At 51.6% G+C, this 18,406-nt stretch overlaps 1 protein-coding gene across 5 annotated transcripts in view; it reads left to right on the forward strand.

Moving 5' to 3' along the window:
* The window catches only part of BRD3 (bromodomain containing 3), a 49,860-nt gene that overhangs the window by 29,768 nt on the left and 1,686 nt on the right, over nt 1–18,406 (forward strand). For 3 of the 5 annotated variants that reach the window (XM_084799120.1, XM_084799119.1, XM_084799121.1), the window contains exons 2-11: nt 1,873–2,180; nt 3,040–3,177; nt 4,219–4,366; nt 5,050–5,264; nt 6,947–7,318; nt 9,663–9,791; nt 12,205–12,396; nt 13,266–13,316; nt 13,659–13,900; nt 17,668–17,960. In XM_084799120.1, the coding sequence (XP_084655246.1) occupies nt 1,968–2,180; nt 3,040–3,177; nt 4,219–4,366; nt 5,050–5,264; nt 6,947–7,318; nt 9,663–9,791; nt 12,205–12,396; nt 13,266–13,316; nt 13,659–13,900; nt 17,668–17,960 (1,993 nt within the window). In that variant the 5' untranslated portion in view covers nt 1,873–1,967. Of the gene's footprint in view, nt 1–1,540; nt 1,749–1,872; nt 2,181–3,039; nt 3,178–4,218; nt 4,367–5,049; nt 5,265–6,946; nt 7,319–9,662; nt 9,792–12,204; nt 12,397–13,265; nt 13,317–13,658; nt 13,901–17,667; nt 17,961–18,406 lie in introns of those variants that run through there. The other 2 variants (XM_084799122.1, XM_084799123.1) reach the window with 2 other exon arrangements.

The following is an 18,406-nucleotide window of genomic DNA, read 5'->3' on the forward strand; positions in this document are numbered from 1 at the left end:
GTGAAGTGGCATACTTGGGTACCCAGGATACCTGGAGAGCCTCAGTACAGACACAGGTGGCACCCCAGACGCTCAGAAGTGCTTCTTGGATGCAGGGTGGCCAGCGAGGCCTGCTTGGCTGGTAACATGCCGGATATAGGTTTTTGAGAACCTTTCTGCCCTGAGCTGGGGTGTGTGTGTATGGAAGGAACGGAACCTGCTGAGAGTGGATGTTACTAAATGTTTAGCAGCCAGCCTTCTCAAGAAGGGCTTCAGATTGCCTCATTTGCAGATCTCTAGTGAGACTTTAAGGGGCCCTCAGAGTGCTCTGGGTGGTCCCTTGAACTCTGTTACATTGTGATAAACATGAACACATAGGAAAGTCTGAAAGACACCAGGTTCACAGATGAGGCATGAGCCCCTCCTCCCCCCAGTGCAGTGTGGAGCCTGGGCTAGGCCCTTACCAGTGGAAGTAGGTCCACAGTGCACACATGGTGCTGCCCAGCCTCTTCTTTGGAAGATAGGTGTTGAGTCCCTGCAACTGTCCCGGGGACAGACCTGACTGGGGGCATCAAAGGAATGAAGAAAGGGCAGGGAGATACAGAGAAAAAGCTGGAAGTCTGGTGGGCTGGGCTCTTTGATGGTGATGCTGCAGCACCTTGGAAGGTCAGCATGTTTGTTATATACAGTTGAACAGGGAGATGGAATTATTGCAGACAGCTCAACGAGGAGACGGGGTTATGACATGCTGAAACACAAGGAGGCGGGGTCATGACATGCCGAAACACAAGGAGGCGGGGTTTATGGTACATGGCTGGTCAAGGAGACTGGGGAGGAAGTTTTCTGTACTTGTGGACCCAAGAAGGCTTTGCTCTTCCTTTCTGACTCTGACCATGGGGAGTGGGGAGTGATTTGCCATCCTCCACAAGTGTGCCAATGTCAACAGCACACGTTTACTCAGGGCTTCTGCTCCCCCACAGGGTTTGAGTGTGGAGAAACGGGGTATATTCCCACACACGCTCCTCTTGTGTGGTGCGCCCTCCTGTACTTACAGGGTGTCCTTGCCACACAGTATGCAGTAGCTTTACTGCATGCTACCTCTACTCCTCGTGGTAGAATTTCTCCTGCATGGTGCTCCTGTGTCGGGGCTGTGCAGTGGGAGTACCATACAGCAGTGGAGGCGCACTATGATAGGCATAGCAGGGGTTCTGTAGAGCAGGGACACCCTGCATGCTACCAGTGTTTCTGATGGTCTTGGCTTCTCTAGGGATTTGCAGAACTGTCATGGACAGCTCTATGTGGGGCCTGTATTCCTGACATCTAGTCAAGGGGACTGTAAAGTGGCAGAATGTATTATCTTGTTCAGGGACTGAGCACACAGATAGGATACAGAAGACCGCAGGTTGTGGTCACCTTCTTTCGCCATTCTGATTGGATGAGGGTCAGGCATGTCACAGCTGGCCACCATCACAAACCCCAGCTGGTTCTCCTGGTTACGTTAGAACCTCATGCTTGGGGCCTCAACTCCTTGTGCTGGGTTTAAGTCTGCAAACTTCAGTTGCTGCTCATCTCTCAGTCAAGCTGTTGGATATGTTGTAGTTCTCTGAGCCTGAGTTATTCAAAACATTGCCACAGTCAAGTGGTTGAGGGTCTGGTAGAATTGCGCCAATCCCAGCCACTCGGTGGGGCTGTGAGCTGAAAGCCGCTAGGTCCTTCATACTCTTCCCACCCCTCTGGGAGCTGTTGATTCATGTTTGCATCCTTCTCAGGTAGAAGAGTGGTGGCTGGGGTGACTCTGAGGGATGCCACAACCGTACATCGAGGTGGTAGGGAAAGCTGTCCTTGCTGAGATGGAGGCTCCCAGAGTGATAGCTTCGCTGCTTTCTTCTGCAGGTGCCTGACTGGGCTCAGAAATGGGATGCCGAGCCTCCACGAGGGTCGCCTCTTTGAGCTGCTGCTGTGACAGCAAGTGAACAAGCTGCCAGAGGATGTCTACTACTACAGCGGCCGCCCCAACGGGGATCCCGGCAGTCCCGGGCCCCGTGAACCCTCCCCCACCTGAGGTCTCCAATCCCGGCAAGCCCGGCCGCAAGACTAACCAGCTGCAGTACATGCAGAACGTGGTGGTGAAGACACTCTGGAAGCATCAGTTCGCCTGGCCGTTCTACCAGCCTGTGGATGCAATCAAGCTGAACCTGCCTGTGAGTGGCCCCTAACCCACTCCTGGAAATCCCGCCCAAAGGTGGTGTCTGAGACATAGCAGGTGCTGCCCGTGCCTCAGTGCCCCAGGAAGCCAGCCGTCTGGCAAGGTGGTTGCCCTAGTATAAGAAACGGGAGAACTTGTGAAAGAACACAAGGAAGAGACTAGAGTAGCCGTTGTTGACCTGTGGGTTGCAGTCCTTTAGGGGATGAACGACCCTTTGACAGGTGTCACTTAAGACTGCAGGAAAGCACAGATGCTTGCATGTTACAATTTATAACATGCAGTTATGAAGGAGCAACAAAAATAATTTGGTGGAGGGTGGGCGGGGGGAGCGGGGTCACCACAACATGAGGAAATGCTAAAGGGTTGAGAACCACTGGGCTAGAGGATGACGGGGTCTGGGGCAGAGGGCCACTGAAGCCTTTGTCCCACACACTGGGCTGTGTGCTTCTGCGCACTCGGGCTTACACACAGATGCTAGTGTTCAGAGAGGCCCCTTCAGTTGCGCTCAAGTTTATCTGGATAAAAATAGAGGTACCTCAAGAGTTGTAACGGGACGCCCCAGACAGGCACTTTGTGCCTTTGGTTCTGTGCACAGCTTTGTCCCAGACCCCTGCAGGGTTAGAATCAGAAGGAGTTGGGCTCCATCTGCATGTGGGCCAGCTCAGGCTCTGCCCCAGCTGGAGAAACTCAGGGGGCTGGTTTGGCAAGAGTCTCCTCAGACCACATGTCCCTCCTGCTGTCAGGCCTCGGGGCCTGGCCCTGGGACTGGCTGGTGTGGGAGGACTTTGGGTTCTTGGGAGGTGTGAGAGTAACACTGGCAGTGTGAGTAACACTTCTGAACATCTCTTTCCTAGGATTATCATAAAATAATAAAAAACCCAATGGACATGGGGACTATCAAGAAGAGACTAGAAAATAATTATTATTGGAGTGCCAGTGAGTGTATGCAGGACTTCAACACCATGTTTACAAACTGTTACATTTATAACAAGGTGAGACACAGTGGGGGCCCCAAGGCTGCTTGAGGGAGCAAGACTGGCTCTGGGAGGCCCTCCGCCATGGCTCTCAGACTCACCGCAGGCCAAACCTGCCACTCTTGTGGTCATTGAGGCCCTGTGCCATTCTGATGGCCTGCTGGGGGTCAGTGAAAACTGGATAGCTTTCAGAGGACACTGACACAGCCCACAGGCTCTATCCTGGAGCCTAGGAGCCTTAGAAAACCTAAGTGTGCAGAACTAGGGGCCCAGCCTGCCATCCAAAGGAGGTGGTCAGGTAGGTTATGACCTCAGGGGGCAGCCACCCAAAGTGTTACACAAGGCACTGTGATTTGGGAACTCTGCAGGGTGGTCAGCGGGGGAACAGATGGCTGAAGTCATAGGGTACCCCACTTGGGGATTTGATCTTTTTGTTTTTGTTTTTTTTCCAAGACAGGGTTTCTCTTGTAGTCCTGGATGTTTGGCTGTCCTGGACTCCCTTTATAGACCAGGCTGGCCTTGAGCTCACAGAGATCCACCTGCGTCTGCCTCCCAAGTGCTAGGATTAAAGGCATGTGTCACTACGCCTGGCGGGGATTTGGTCTTTGAGCAGCGTTAATAAAGGAAAGGTGTTGGCTGAGCTGTGAGAGCTCTTTTTCTCTGCTGGGTGAAGGCTGTTTTTGTACTTTGTCTGTATTCTTCTGGGATTTTCCACATTGAAATATATTCTTCTTGGGGCTGGAGAGATGGCTTGGAGGTTAACAGCACTGTCTGCCCTTCCAGAGGTCCTGAGTTCAATGCCCAGCAACCACATGGTGGCTCACAGCCATTTATAATGTGATCTGATGCCCTCTTCTGGCATGCAGGTGCGCATGCAGATAGAGCACTCATATATATAAACAAATCTTTAAGAAAAAAAGAAAAGAAAAATATTCTTCTTGTCCTTCCTCCCCACCAGGTCTCTTAACAAAAATCAGTGCTTTCTTGAGCTACAACCCACAATGTCTTTCGCAAGTGTGTACTCTTTCCTGGTGAGTGACCCGAATTCTTTGTCTTCAGCCCACAGATGACATAGTGCTAATGGCCCAGGCCTTAGAGAAAATCTTTCTGCAGAAAGTGGCCCAGATGCCCCAGGAAGAAGTTGAACTATTGCCCCCTGCTCCAAAGGGCAAAGGCCGGAAGCCGGCTGCAGGAGCCCAGAATTCAGGTAATAGGAGGCAAGCAGGGAGGGAGTGCAGGCATCCCCTGCTGAGGTTGTCAGTGGAGGGTGGATGTGTGTCCCTGACCCCTGTAAGTTTTGTCCCTGCCAGGTAGGACAGGTGTGATGAGCTGGACAGGTGGCAGGTCTTAGCTGTATCATAGAGCTGGCCTGACTAGGGCAGGGGAGACACTGCGGTAGCTGCTGCCACATGTCTGTCTGTCCTCCCACATTTTGCTTCTGTCTCTATTGACCTTAGCATTGGCTTTGCCTTGCTTGTTGCCTGGTTTAGAGGAGTTTGTCTCTTGGCTAGAGAGAGTCAGTTATCCAGAGTCCTGGGCCAGTCTAGGGTCCAACCAGTTCTGAGAATGGGTATTGATTAGAGGTGTGTCAGACAGAATGACTGACTGGGTAGGGTGTGGCTGAAAGCGAGCTAGGTGGGAGGATGGCTGGGTCCTGGTTGTCAGTTGGCTGTGGGCTCTGAGCTGGCTGTGGGGCTTACTCTGGTTTCCTTTTTCATTCACTCCGTGAGCATTGCACAGGCAGCAGATCCAACTACTCCCAAGGCTAGGATTTTTGCTAGGCTTTCTTGGTCAGTTCCAGAAAGCCCAGTGCTATGACTGGATGGGTGGTCTTAGAAGCTTCTGGAAATGTAGAGCCCACTGAATTAACTCCCTGTCCTTGCTTTGAAGGTACACAACAAGTGGCAGCTGTATCTTCAGTCTCCCCAGCAACTCCCTTCCAGAATATACCCCCCACTGTGTCCCAGACACCCGTCATTGCTGCCACCCCCGTACCAACCATCACTGCAAACGTCACATCAGTTCCCGTCCCCCCAGCTGCCGCACCACCTCCTCCTGCAACACCCATCGTCCCTGTGGTCCCTCCCACACCGCCTGTAGTCAAGGTGAGCTTCCCTGTGGCCTGCGTGGCTGTCCGGTGAGGTTGGTTGGCTGGGGGTCCAAGCCCCATAGAGTTCCTGAAGCAGGGGCAGCACTGGGGCAGGTGGGAGCTCTGCTGCCTTTCCAGGTTCAGCTGTTTAGACAAGTTTTCTGCACAGACAAGACCGAGGCTCAGGGGTGGAGGTCACATGGCTGGTGCTGGCCCAGCTGGACTTGAACCCCAGCTATTTTGGCCTGGTAGTCTTGTTCTTTACAAGTCATTGGGGAAGGTGGAGAAGGTATGGAGGTAGTAGTGAGGGTCAGAGGGGTCAGCTCATCCCTGGTCATCCCTAGAAGAGTAGTGGCCAGTGGCACCAGCCTGGATTTGTAAGGGCTGTTCCTTGTTTGGTGGGAGTTTTCACAGTGGACACCATCCTGCCCTGGCCAGGCCCTACTTGGGCATGGATGGAATGGGGGCTCTCTGTGAGGTGTGGGGTTGGCAAGGCCTGTTGAGTCTCCTGCGTTGAATAGGGCCCATATCAGGCACTCATGTCTGTTATTCTTCTTCAATTTGATCCTCACAGCGACCCTCTGGGGCAGGCAGTAGTCCCCCCTCTTACAGATGAGGAAACGGGCGCTCAGGGGTTAAATGGCTCTCCCAAGGTAAAATGCCACCTCTGTTGCCTTCCTTCCCCTTGTGGCCTTCACTGCCTGCACTTCCCAGTGGCGCCTGGCCAGGCTGTTTGCCACAGCGAGTCTGCCCTCCCACCCCAGGTCCTCTGCAGCTCGCGCTTGGTGCTTGCCATCCTGTAGGTGTCCCTCAAACGTTTTTTGGATGGCCAGCTTGTGCCCGGATCAGCCTGAGGGTGGCAGCTTGGCTGGGGAAGTGACTAGGAGGCTATCAATGGCAGGTCCTGTTGCCAGCGTCTGGCCTGTGAGTTTGTGGCTCCTATTGGCTTCTCTGCCCACCCGAGCAAGCTGAGAGGAACCCGCTGAGCTGGTCTGGTCATAATTCAGTGGTGATACCTATTGTTTGGGCTCTTCAGGCTGTGGCAGAGACCTCTTCCCCCTTCAGGTCCCTTGGCCTAGAGGCTGTATGGGTGTCTGCTGTGAACAGCCAGCTCCAGGTGCACCTGTGGGAGGCCTGTTCTGTCCACGCCTACAGCCCTTGGAGTCTCTTGGCCTCTAACTGCTGTGGCTGCTTCATGTCTCCTGGTCAGGCTGCCCCCGCCCGTCCAGCCTGGAATGCTCCTCCTGCCTTCCCTCCTTATGCTCGATTTGTGTCTGTCCTTGAAGCACCTGCTCAGGGCCTGGTCTGGCACTTTCCTCTTGGTCTTTAAGACAGAGTCCCTGTCTCTGGCACCAGTGTGTGGTGCTTGTTAGATGTTGGGTTAATGCCCCGCAGCACCTCATGCTGCTCAGGTCAGTGGCACGCTCACCCACCTGGATGGCTGGATTCTCAGGGCTGAGGGAGAGAGTCCCAGCCTCCCATGGCCAGCTGTGTGACCTTGGACTGTGGGCCTGGCCCCTCTGAGCCTCGGTGTCTTCTGTACTGTGGGGACAGCTGAAAAGGAAACAAGACCCTGCATGTGGTCGCTAGCTTTGGCGCCTGGCAGGCAGTCTACACTTTGGAGGTGTGGCAGCCATGAGACACATCTCTCTGTGCACTTCCTTGTTTCTGGAGTTTACTGTTACTTTGTTGTCACAGAAAAAGGGCGTGAAGCGGAAAGCGGACACAACCACACCCACGACGTCTGCCATCACTGCCAGCCGGAGTGAGTCTCCCCCGCCACTTTCAGAGCCCAAGCAGGCCAAGGTGGTGGCCCGACGGGAGAGTGGGGGCCGCCCCATCAAACCTCCCAAGAAGGACCTGGAAGATGGCGAGGTCCCACAGCACGCGGGTAAAAAGGGAAAGCTATCTGAGCACCTGCGGCACTGCGACAGCATCCTACGGGAAATGCTGTCTAAGAAGCACGCTGCCTATGCATGGCCCTTCTACAAGCCAGTGGACGCTGAGGCTCTGGAGCTGCATGACTACCATGACATCATTAAGCACCCCATGGACCTCAGCACAGTCAAAGTAAGTAGGTGGCATGCAGGGTAGGGTGGTGCCCATGGCCAAAGCTAGTAGGCTCTCTACGGCCCTGGTGGCCCTCCCTGGCTGAGCTGCACTCTGTGACCTCATCTGGGTCCTGTTCTGCTGATGTCTCTTGCCCTTTGAGAGCTGGGCCAGCCAACACCCTGGCCTGGTCAGGGACTAGGACCCATTGGCCTCTTGAGTCTGCACCTCCATTGTTATTTATTCTGGTGGAGCATAGTAGGTCAGTGGTTCAGTAGTTCTCTATTACGAGATAAAGGAGGCTCTTAATGGTGTATGCTTCGGAGGCTAATGCGGAGTTCCAGGACTCCCAGGGCTACACAGAGAGGCCTTGGCTGAAACCCTTGATGTGTAGGCACCTCACAGCTGAGATGGGAGTCTGGTGGCCAACAGGGGTAGGCTGTGCCTCAGCCCTTGGTCACCTTTGACAGAGGATTGTATTAGAGAGATGGGCAAAGAACTGAGGCCGCAGCTCAGCTGCACTGTCCCCAGGCCAGAGTTTCCCTTAGTCAGTGTCTTGTTCTGGGTTTTGCTGTGTCCACTCACATCAGCCCTTGATGGGTGTGAGAGAAGGATCCTGGGAGATGATGGCAGACCCGGAGCTGGGCTTGGCTCTTCCTAGAGAGATACTGTGTGCTACTCCTAAGACTCCCCTTGCCAGTTGAGGCAGGCAGCCCCCTTCTCTAAGCCAGATAGTTGCTTGTTTCATCCAGGCATCCTCATAAAGGCTTTTGCATCTCATCGTACCTCAGGCAGAATCTCCCAATTGAAGCTTTTTTCCCTAGGTAGTTGTATCAGGGGCAGGCAGGCCTGGCCACCTAAAAATTTGTTTATGTTTGTGCTCATTTGAGTAAAAGTGAAGTAGGTAGCAGCAGGGCTCGGGTGAGGAAACAGGCCCTGGGAACCACATGGTCCCAGAGCTTCTGTTGTACCCTGCCTGGCCACTGCTGCACAGTTACGTGGAACTCGGCAACTTTTCTGGGGTTGCTAGGGTTTGGCCACACTCTGACAGCATAATTCCGTTTGGTCACCCTCTCCCCTTGTGTCCAATCTTTGGCAGTTGAGGTCACTGGGAAGTCACCATGTCCTTTGTTCAGGCTTATAGAGAGGCTGTGTGTTTATCCAGGTGACTCTTGCATGGCCGAGCCCGACTGGCACAGCCTGTGAAAAGACTTTAGCTCAAGAGTACAGGACAGCCTCAGTTTCTAAAGGCTGTGCAGTAAAGGAAGAAGCACTTAATATGCTGTGGATTTATTTTTTGTTTTAGGTTTATTTTGTGTATATGAATGTTTGCCTGCACATGTGTGTGTGTATGCACCATGCGCATGACTGGGGCCCACAGAGGTGCTATTGAATCCCTTGGCACTGGATTTACAGGTGGCTATAGGCCACCGTGTGGGTAATGAGAGCTGAACCCAGCTCCTCTGAACCATCTCTTATGTTATAGATTTTAATGATTAAGCCTAAGGGGGAAATTGATCTCTGGCATGTGTCATAGCAGCTCCGGGAGGCTTTCCCCCAAGCAGCTCTCTGCCGAGAGCATGTGGGCACATGGGCCAATAACAATTATTGAGATCCCTTCACTGTCTAGGAACCCATATCTAATCAGGGATTGGTGTGTGTGGGTGCTTTGCCCTTAGATCGCTGGCCACTTCTCTGCACACAAAACAGGCGCTCAAACCCTCATAAGCAGCTTAAAATATGCCCATCAGCTCTACCCACCAGCCTGCCTGCCCTGCTCAGCTTTGTGGGTCTATGTGACCCCACCCAACCTGCTTGCTGTGACTACTTGGGCTTGGCTTCTTCTGTGGAATCTTAAGAGGCTTTGCTCCGGGTGGCCTGGACCCTGATTGGTCAGCATCAGCTCCGCAGGCCCCTACCTCCCTCCACCCCTCACAAGGTCGGAGCTGCCTCTGGGCTAAGACATAAGACATCTCTTAAGAGGCAGGTTAGTAACAGCTCCTGGATTCCTCATAGGAAAAGCGGAGTCTCATTCTGTAAGCTGAGTGGGCTTTCCAAGATTGACAGAGTCTTTACTTGAAATTCTCCAGCACCCAACACCAGAACCTTCTGTGAAATATGCCACCTGGAACCGACAACTCCGGATGAGGATGGGGTTGGTGCTGGGTTTATCTCGCAATCTTTCTTCCATTCAGTGCTTCTTTTTGAACCCTACCTCTTCCCCTGGGGCTCCCTCCTCTGAGGACTCCAACCCAAACTAGTTGCCAGATGTGCTGACTGGCAGCTGGCTTGGTTGCCAGGCAATGTTCTGAGGATCTGAGCCTATCCTCTACATGGTCTGCTCACACCTTGTTGCTTGTTACAGAGGAAAATGGATAGCCGCGAGTACCCAGATGCACAGGGCTTCGCCGCTGATATCCGGTTAATGTTCTCCAATTGTTATAAGTACAACCCTCCAGACCATGAGGTGGTGGCCATGGCCAGGAAGCTCCAGGTAACCCAGGGCTGGGCGTGAGAGATTAACAGCTGGGCTATGCTGTGGGTATTGATACCCTTGGATAGAGACTGTCTGAGGAGCTCTGCCTCGTTTCCATAGCCCATTTTGCCTGTGTGGCAGTGGGATCCGGCTAATCGTGGAGCCCATTCCAGGATACATGGTAAACAGACTGGCCTCTGATTCTGGAAGCCGCATGCTGGGGTGGGAAGGTGGGAAGCAGGCAGTTGCTTCTGTTGCTACAGGAGCCTATGCCTCGCTGCCTTGTAGAGCATCACCACAGGTGAGCCTGTCCATTTGGGCTGGTGGCCCCTAGTGGGGCTGGCAGGTGTTCAGTCTGCTGAGGTGTTAGAGCAGGGCTGGGTCAGCTTACAGAGAACAACAGTGATTTTGTGTTAGAGAAAAACCACAGATTGTCTTAAGAGAAGACCAGCGTGTTACGGCATAGCCTACAGTGCAAGTGTGAGCAATCCACGCAGTCTCGCCCAGGGTGTGTGTACATGTGCTGTAGTGCCAAGGACTAGGTGCTGCACAGAATACCAAGATTTCTCTGCTGTTTATGATTTGCTTGAAGGAAGTTATCAAAAGATTTTCCGTTTGGAGACAGAAGTTAAGATTATGAATTGTTTTTCAGCACCATAACATCTTTGTTTTGGTTTGGGGCTTTTGTTTGGCTTTTCTTTCTTTTGGTTTGGTGTTTGGGTTTTTTATTTGTTGTTACTGCTATTTTTAGCTGAGTCTGAGGGGCTGGAGAGATGACTTAAGTGGTTAAGAACACTTGTTACTGTCATGTAGGACCTGAGTTTAGTTTCCAGCACCTGCGTAGTGGTTCACAACCATCTATATAACTCCAGTTCCAGGGGACCCGACACTCTCTTCTGGCCTCTGTGAACAGTGCATGCATGTGGCTCATATATACATGCAAGCAAAACAGACACAAAATACAAATTAAAAACTTTTAAAATGGAGTCTGATTCTTTAGGTTTGGCTAGTCTTGCATTTGTAGCTATCCTCCTGCCTCAGTTTCCTGAGTTCTGGTATTACAGGTGTGCCACTACACCTGTCTTTAGGACCCACAGTGTTCTATGATAACTTTTTATTCGTTTCTTGCTCAGACATGTCCTGGGGTCCCTGACAACCATCTTGGGTTATATGGGTTAGTGGGCAAAAACTTTTTTTCCCTTTAGTGTGTCCTCTTTCTGAACAGGCCCTACTGGGGAACAGGGCAGAGTAGTTACAGAGGCAGCCTTAGAGGCTGTCTACTGCTGAAACCTTGATCTCCTGTGCTTTGCTCTCTATGGACTCCAGAGGTATTGTCATATAACCTCAAAGGGCACTGTGCTGCTAAAAGACATGCTGTCAGCCAGCTACTGCTAGGGCACGCCTCAGCAGAGGCAGAGGCAGGTGGATCTCTGAATTCGAGGCCATCCTGATCTGCAGAGTGAGTTCCAGGACAGCCAGGGCTGCACAGAGAAATGCTGTCTTAAAAACAACAAACAAAGCCAGGCGTGGTGGCACATGCCTTTAATCCCAGCACTCGGGAGGCAGTGGCAGACGGATCTACAAAGCGAGTCCAGGACAGCCAAGGCTACACAGAGAAACCTTGCCTCGAAAAACAAAAACAAAAACAAAACCCAAAACAAACCAACCAACAAAAAGGCCAGGCTGTCTTGCAGATGGTGATTGTCAGCCGCCCAGCCACAGAGGTGAGGGAGCTTCCATATCAGTGCTGTTCAGTAGTCACCACTGTTCATTTTATGAATTGGGCCCTGGGGGCTGGAGCTCTGCACCATAGTAACTTGCCAGGAGTAGTCTCCCAGACCTCTGACCTTTTAGTTTGGTTGGGAGAAGTCTTAAGAACACACTCCCAGAGTAGGTCCTTTCAGAATCTAGGCTCTGGCCTGGAGGTATGCGTGTACATGGACTCTCATACATGTCTGGGTGGACCCAGTCTATGAAGCAGGCAGAAGGGACACCCCTTACTTTCACATGGCCCCCTCCTCCCTTGCTGTCTGTCCCAGGGTAGAGTGATCTTCATCAAGGGCCTGGTCCGCAGGAGCTGCATGGGGTTCTCTGAACATGGTTTTGTTAGAGTTACAGCTTTGCCCATTTTGGCATTCACTGGTGTGAGGTGCTTCACTGCAGTAAAAGGCCAAGAAAGACACTCTTTGACAGAGGGGCATTGATAAGGAGCTGGGGCACCAGGGCTGCAGGGCTGTCCTTGCCTCCTACACAAGACTTGCAGACTTAGCCAAGGTCTGGCCTCTTTCCTTCGTTCTAAGACTGCACTTGGACTTGCCTGTCTCTTCACAGAACCTGAGCCGTGTATGGTGTGGTGCCACTCAGGCATCTTACGTGCTGGAGGGCTGCCTTGAGGGTGGGTAGGTGTTCACATGTCCCTCTTTCTCCCCAGGATGTGTTTGAAATGAGGTTCGCCAAGATGCCTGATGAGCCTATGGAGGCACCTGCACTGCCCGCTCCCACAGCCCCCGTCATGAGCAAAGGTGCCGAGAGCAGCCGTAGTAGTGAGGAGAGCTCTTCAGATTCAGGCAGCTCAGACTCAGAGGAGGAGCGAGCCACTCGACTGGCAGAGCTGCAGGAGCAGGTGAGAGGGAACCACCTCCGTGCTACTTCTCACTGAGCATGGGCCCCCAAGCCTAGCTGCCTATGCTGGGCCCTTGCCATCACTTCCCCTTCCTCGAGCTGCTGCAGTCCCTGTCTGTAGTGCTGTTGAGGGAGGTCCCTGGTGGGGATGCTCACAAAACCCTCCTGGATCGGAGGAGGCTGGAGCGTGACACCCAAAAGCACACAGGTGGCTAAAAGCACTTGTGTGTCTGAGTCACTTGGGTGCCTGGGAGGCGGGGCCCTCCAGAATGGTCTGGAAGTCACACATAGGCCACAGTAATGCCTTTAAAGTAGTGGCTACAGTGGGTGTGTTACAGGCTCCAAGAATCTTGGAGCCTGACTCAGATACATGTGCCTCCCATATCCTCCCCTGCCTCAGTCTCCCTGATGTGCAGTGTTAAATGACTTGACTGTTTTCAGGAACAGTCCAACAATATGAATTACCTTGCCCAGGTGTGGCCACCAGCCCTGTGAAGTCAGAGCACAGCCACCAAAACAGAGTAGTGTGCGTGAACAGGTGGCTCCGGGGGAGGCAGGGCTAGGAGAGTAGTGTGTCACCAGATGGAGCTGCATGTCAGATTCTGAGGTGATGAGGACATGGAGCAGGGAAGTGGCCATGAGGTGTGGCCTTTGGGCTCACGAGTCCTCCCCACTGCATGGTACTTTCCCCTGTTGGCCATGTAACTTTTCCTGAGATACCCAGGAGCCACACAAGCCACCTGTTTATCTGTACATGGTGGGTCACGGTCCTCTCCCACCCTGAGACATAAATGCAGCGTCTGTCTTGCTGGCTGCTGGTCGGGCACCAGGAGGATGAGCTGCTTCCATTGTCTCACTTTGATCCCGCAGACTGGCTGCGGAGCCTTCCAGGATCAGCTGTTGAATGTCTCCTCTGTGCAGGTGCTTACACTCTAGTCCTCTCATCTGAAAGATAAGCATTAACCATGAAAGTATTAGCTGCTGTTACCAAGTTCCTCCTATGTCACCTGCCCCAAGCCCAGCCTATAAGCAACCACCCTGGGAGGTGGGTCCCTGTCCCCCATAGGTGAGGGAACAGGTTCAGAAGGTGAAGTGACTCACCAGCAGGCACAGAGAGAGGGGCAGAGTGGGCTGGGAAGTGCTTCCCTGCATCTCTCTGGCTTCCAGAGGCAGAGTGGGCCCAGATGCCCCTGGCTTATCCCACGTAGCTGAGGCAGCCACAGGGGTACAGACCTGTCCTCTTAGCTGCCTGCTCTCTTCCAGCTGAAGGCCGTGCACGAACAGCTGGCTGCCTTGTCTCAGGCCCCAGTGAACAAACCAAAGAAGAAGAAGGAGAAGAAGGAGAAGGAGAAGAAGAAGAAAGACAAGGACAAAGACAAAGAGAAGGAGAAGCACAAGGCCAAGGCGGAGGAGGAGAGGAAGGCCAAGGCAGCCCCGGCAGCCAAGCAGGCCCAGCAGAAGAAGGCGCCCACCAAGAAGGCCAATAGCACAACCACAGCCAGCAGGTGGGTGGCCACCTGCCCGGCCCTCACACCGCCTTGGGACTGTGCGTCTTGGCTACATGGAAACTGGGTTGGGGCTTCGGGGTGACTTGAGTGCCTATGAGGCTGCTGGGGAAATCACTCTCACCTGTCTGGGCGGCTCTGGTCCTGCACTGCTGGAGGAGGCACCTGTTGCTTTGGGTGTTTGTGACCTTTTCCTGCTGTGGAGCAAGGCACTCTAGTTTCTGGTGTCGCTGGTAGGCAAGGAAGGGGTTGAAACAGGAAAGAACGGGAGAGAGGACTCTAGCTAGGTGGAAGCAGCGGCTGCTGTGGGCGGGTGGGCACTAGAGGCTGGGTGCAGAGCCTCGGGCAAGGCCAGCAGACATGCTCCTTTGGGGAATTAGGAATTGATCCTATTGGAGGGAAAAAGAACGAGATGATAATGTGTAGACTGACAGGGTGCCATGTTCTGGTAAGGCAGCTTCTGAGGGAGAGAGCAGAGGCTACTGAAGGGGTCAGATCTGGCGATTGTGGAGGACAAGCCAATGGGCAGCAGACCACGGGATGCTGGTACCGCAGGTGTTGGTGGCAGCAGAGCGGCTTCTGCCTGGGACCAGGTGGGAAGGCTTTAGTGTGTGCAGCCCTGGGATGCTCTCTCTCCCACCTGCCTCAGCCTCTCCTTTCTCACTTTCCGTTCTCTCCGCAGGGGATGTAGAAACCACTTTTTCTCATATTGCCTGTCTGGATTTGGTATTTGTGTAATGCTAGTCCTCAAAATGGTGTGATAAAATATTCCAGAGTATTTAAGGATGAATTTGTTTCTTTTTTAAAGTTATAGAGGGTTTATTAAATGAGCATGGGGGGAGGAGGGAAGGGAGAGGGGTACCCCAAAGTGGGGGGTGATAGAGACAAAGGAAGAGAGGGGAAGAGTGAGAATAAGAGGAAGAGGAGAGAGAGAGAGAGAGAGAGAGAGAGAGAGAGAGAGAGAGAGAGAGAAGGAGGAGGAGCTGGAGGAGGAGAGTGACAGATTATTTATTTATTATTAAACTTTTTTTTTTTTTTTGAGACAGGATTTCTCTTGTAGTCCTGGCTGTCCTGGACTAGCTTTGTATACAGGCTGGCCTCGAACTCACAGAAACTCACCTGCCTCTGTCTCCCAAGAGCTGGGATTAAAGGCGTGTGTCACCACCGCCCAGCCCATAAACATACATACATACATACATTTATTTATTTATTTATTTATTTATTTATTTTGGTTTTTTGAGACAGAGTTTCTCTGTGTAGCCTTGACTGTCCTGGACTCGCTTTGTAGACCAGACTGGCCTTGAACTCACAGCGATCCACCTGCCTCTGCCTGCCGAGTGCTGGGATTAAAGGCATGCGCCACCACTGCCCGGCAAACTTTTATTTTTTACATATACATACAATAAATTACCTGTAGCAAGAAGAACCATGACACAGTCAGGAATTATATAAATGTTACATTCTTAGTGTTGAGAGCTACAGTTTTTGAGAGCTCTGTTCCTTTTTCTGTTTTCTGGAGGTTGAGTGTGTTGTAGGGCTCTTTCGCTCTGCATTTTGTGGCTTTAATGCATACATCTATAGGACTGAAGTGTCTTCACAAGCAGTTGACATCGGTAGAGAGTCTTTGTCAATATCCAGTCTTTCTTCCAGATAATATTCCTTGACCAGAAGATTGTTGCTCTTAACCTTTCTTAGACAAGGTCTCTGTCCTGGAACTCGCTATGTGGACCAGGCTGGCCTCAAACTTAGAGCTCTACCTGCCTCTGACTCCTGGGATTAAAGGCGCATACCATTACACCTGGCTTGCTTTTAATTTTTCACCCCCCAAGACAGGGTTTCTTGCCTTAGTTTGGTGTTGTGGCGCATGCCTTTAGTCCTAGCATTCGGGAAGCAGAGGCAGGCAGATTGCTGTGAGTTTGAGGCCAGCTTGGCCTACAAAGCGAGTCCAGGACAGCCAAAATAACATAGAGAAACCCTGTTTTCAAAACAAAACAAAACAAAAACGAACCAGTGATCCCTCCAGCCTCTGTCTCCCAAGTGCTGGGATTAAAGGCGTCTGCCACCATGCCTGGTGCTTAATTTTTTTTAAAAGATATTTATTTTTATTTTATTTGTTGCCTGCATGTATGACTGTGTACCATGTATGTACAGTGCCCTTGGAAGCCAAAAAAAGTCTCAGATCCCCTAGAGCTGGAGTAATGGGTACTTGTGAGCTGCTGTGTATTTGCTGGGATCCAGTTCTTCTGCCAGGACAGAACTCTTAATCACTGAGCCATCTCTTCAGGCCCAATTAAACTTTTTAAAAGTATGTGTAGTGCTGGGTATGGTGGCACCCATTTTCTTTTCTTTTTTTCTTTTTTTGAAGATTTATTTATTATTATGTATACAGTGCTCTGCCTGCATGTACACTTCTAGGCCAGAAGAGGGCATCAGATCACATTATAGTAGGTCCTTAGCCACTATGTGGTTGCTGGGGATTGAACACAAGACCTCTGGAAAAACAGTCAGTGCTCTTAACCTCTGAGCTATCTCTCCAACTCGGGGCACACATTTTTCTTTTAAATTAGTTTATTCAGATTACAACTCAGTTGTTATCCCATCACTTGTATCCTCCCGTTCCTCCCTCCCTCCTGCTTTCACCCTATTTCCCTCCCCTAGGTCTATGACCGAGGGAGACCTCCTTTCCCTCTATATGGTCATAGACTATCAAGTCTCATCTTGGTAGCCTGCTTATTCTTTCTTTGAGTGTCCTCAGGCCTCCCCACCCAGAGAAGATGGTCAAATATGGGGCATGGGACACACATTTTTAATCCCAGCACTTAGGAGTCAGAAATAGATTTCTGTAAGGTCATAGATCTCTGTAAGGTCAAGGCCAGGCTGGTCTATATAGTGAGAACCTGTCTCAATAAACAAATAAATAGAAAATGACATGTATTCATGTGTGTATACCACAGTGTACATGTGACGATCAGAGAACAGTTTATAGAAGGGGGTTCTCCCATTCCAGTATGTGTATCCTGGGTTTACAGGCCTTTATCCAATCCCGAAGCCGCCTTTGTAAAACTATAATAGCCATTTCTGGCTTTCCACACCCTTTCAGAGACAGGGTCTTCCAGTGTAATCTGTGCTGGACTTGAATTTACTGACATCTTACCTGTTGAGGTTTTTTGTTTTGTTTTATTTTCCAAGACAGGGTTTCTCTGTGTAGCCTTGGCTGTCCTGGACTTGCTTTGTAGACCAGGCTGGCCTCGAACTTTTAGTGATCCGCCTGCCTCTGCCTCCCAAGTACTGGGATTAAAGGCGTGCGCCACCACGCCTGGCTTGCCTGTTGAGGTTTGTATGGTGTATTTTACCATCTTTTTCACTTACTCTACTACTAAAGGTTATTGTTTCTCGTCTGACCATCTCTTTCCTTTTAGTTGATACTTGGATTAGTGTGATAACCAACATGCTTGGACGTCATCCTCTACCATGCCATCACTCTCTCTGTCCCTGGTTTTTCTCTTCCTTTTCAAATTTTAATTGTATGAATGTGGAGATCTGTTTTTGACCTGCTGGGTTTGAGAGATATTCCTGCTTTGGCCCTCGGCCAGGAAGCTGCTGTTCTGACCCTGTCCCTGGCAGGCAGACTAGATATCCTCAGACGGTTTGCTCAGCTCTTGTTCCTGAGGAACCCTGGGTACACCCCTTGGGAAGAAGAAAGGAGCCAGGTGGTGGGACAGATAGCTGAGACTCAGTGCCACATGGCTCCCTGTCTTCTGCCTCAGACAGCTCAAGAAGGGTGGCAAGCAGGCATCTGCATCCTATGACTCAGAGGAAGAGGAGGAGGGCCTGCCCATGAGCTATGATGAAAAGCGGCAGCTCAGCCTGGACATCAACCGGCTGCCTGGAGAGAAGCTGGGCCGTGTGGTGCACATCATCCAGTCCCGAGAGCCCTCACTCAGGGACTCAAACCCAGATGAGATTGAGATTGACTTTGAGACCCTGAAGCCAACGACGCTACGGGAACTGGAGAGATACGTCAAGTCTTGTTTACAGAAAAAGCAGAGGAAACCATTGTGTAAGTTGTGTGGCAGAGCGTAGTGCTCAGAGCCTCTGCAGCCTGTCAAAAGTGGACACTGGGCCCACAGCTGCCTTGCTATCTAAGCATGCCTGTCCCACCACAGGCCCCAAGGACATCTGTGCTAAGCCAGGGCATGCCTGTCCCATGTCCTCTTCCCTGTTCTCTGCCAGGGAAGATGCCTATTGGGACTTAACTGGCCTGCATTGGCCCAGTCCATTCATCAAGTCCAGTTAGGACCTGTCCTCCACTCCTTCCTTTTTTTTTTTTTTTTAATTATTATTATTAATTTTATTTACTTTTATTTATGTGCATTGCTGTGAAAGTGTCAGATCCCTTGGACCTGGAGTTAAAGACAGGTGTGGGCTGCCATGTGGGAGCTGGGAATTGAACCCAGGTCCTTTGGAAGAGCAGACCGTGCTCTTAACCACTGAGCCATCTCTCCA

The sequence above is a fragment of the Acomys minous genome (assembly GCF_964271855.1).
Source record: "Acomys minous genome assembly, chromosome: 10".
Lineage (NCBI taxonomy): Eukaryota > Metazoa > Chordata > Mammalia > Rodentia > Muridae > Acomys > Acomys minous.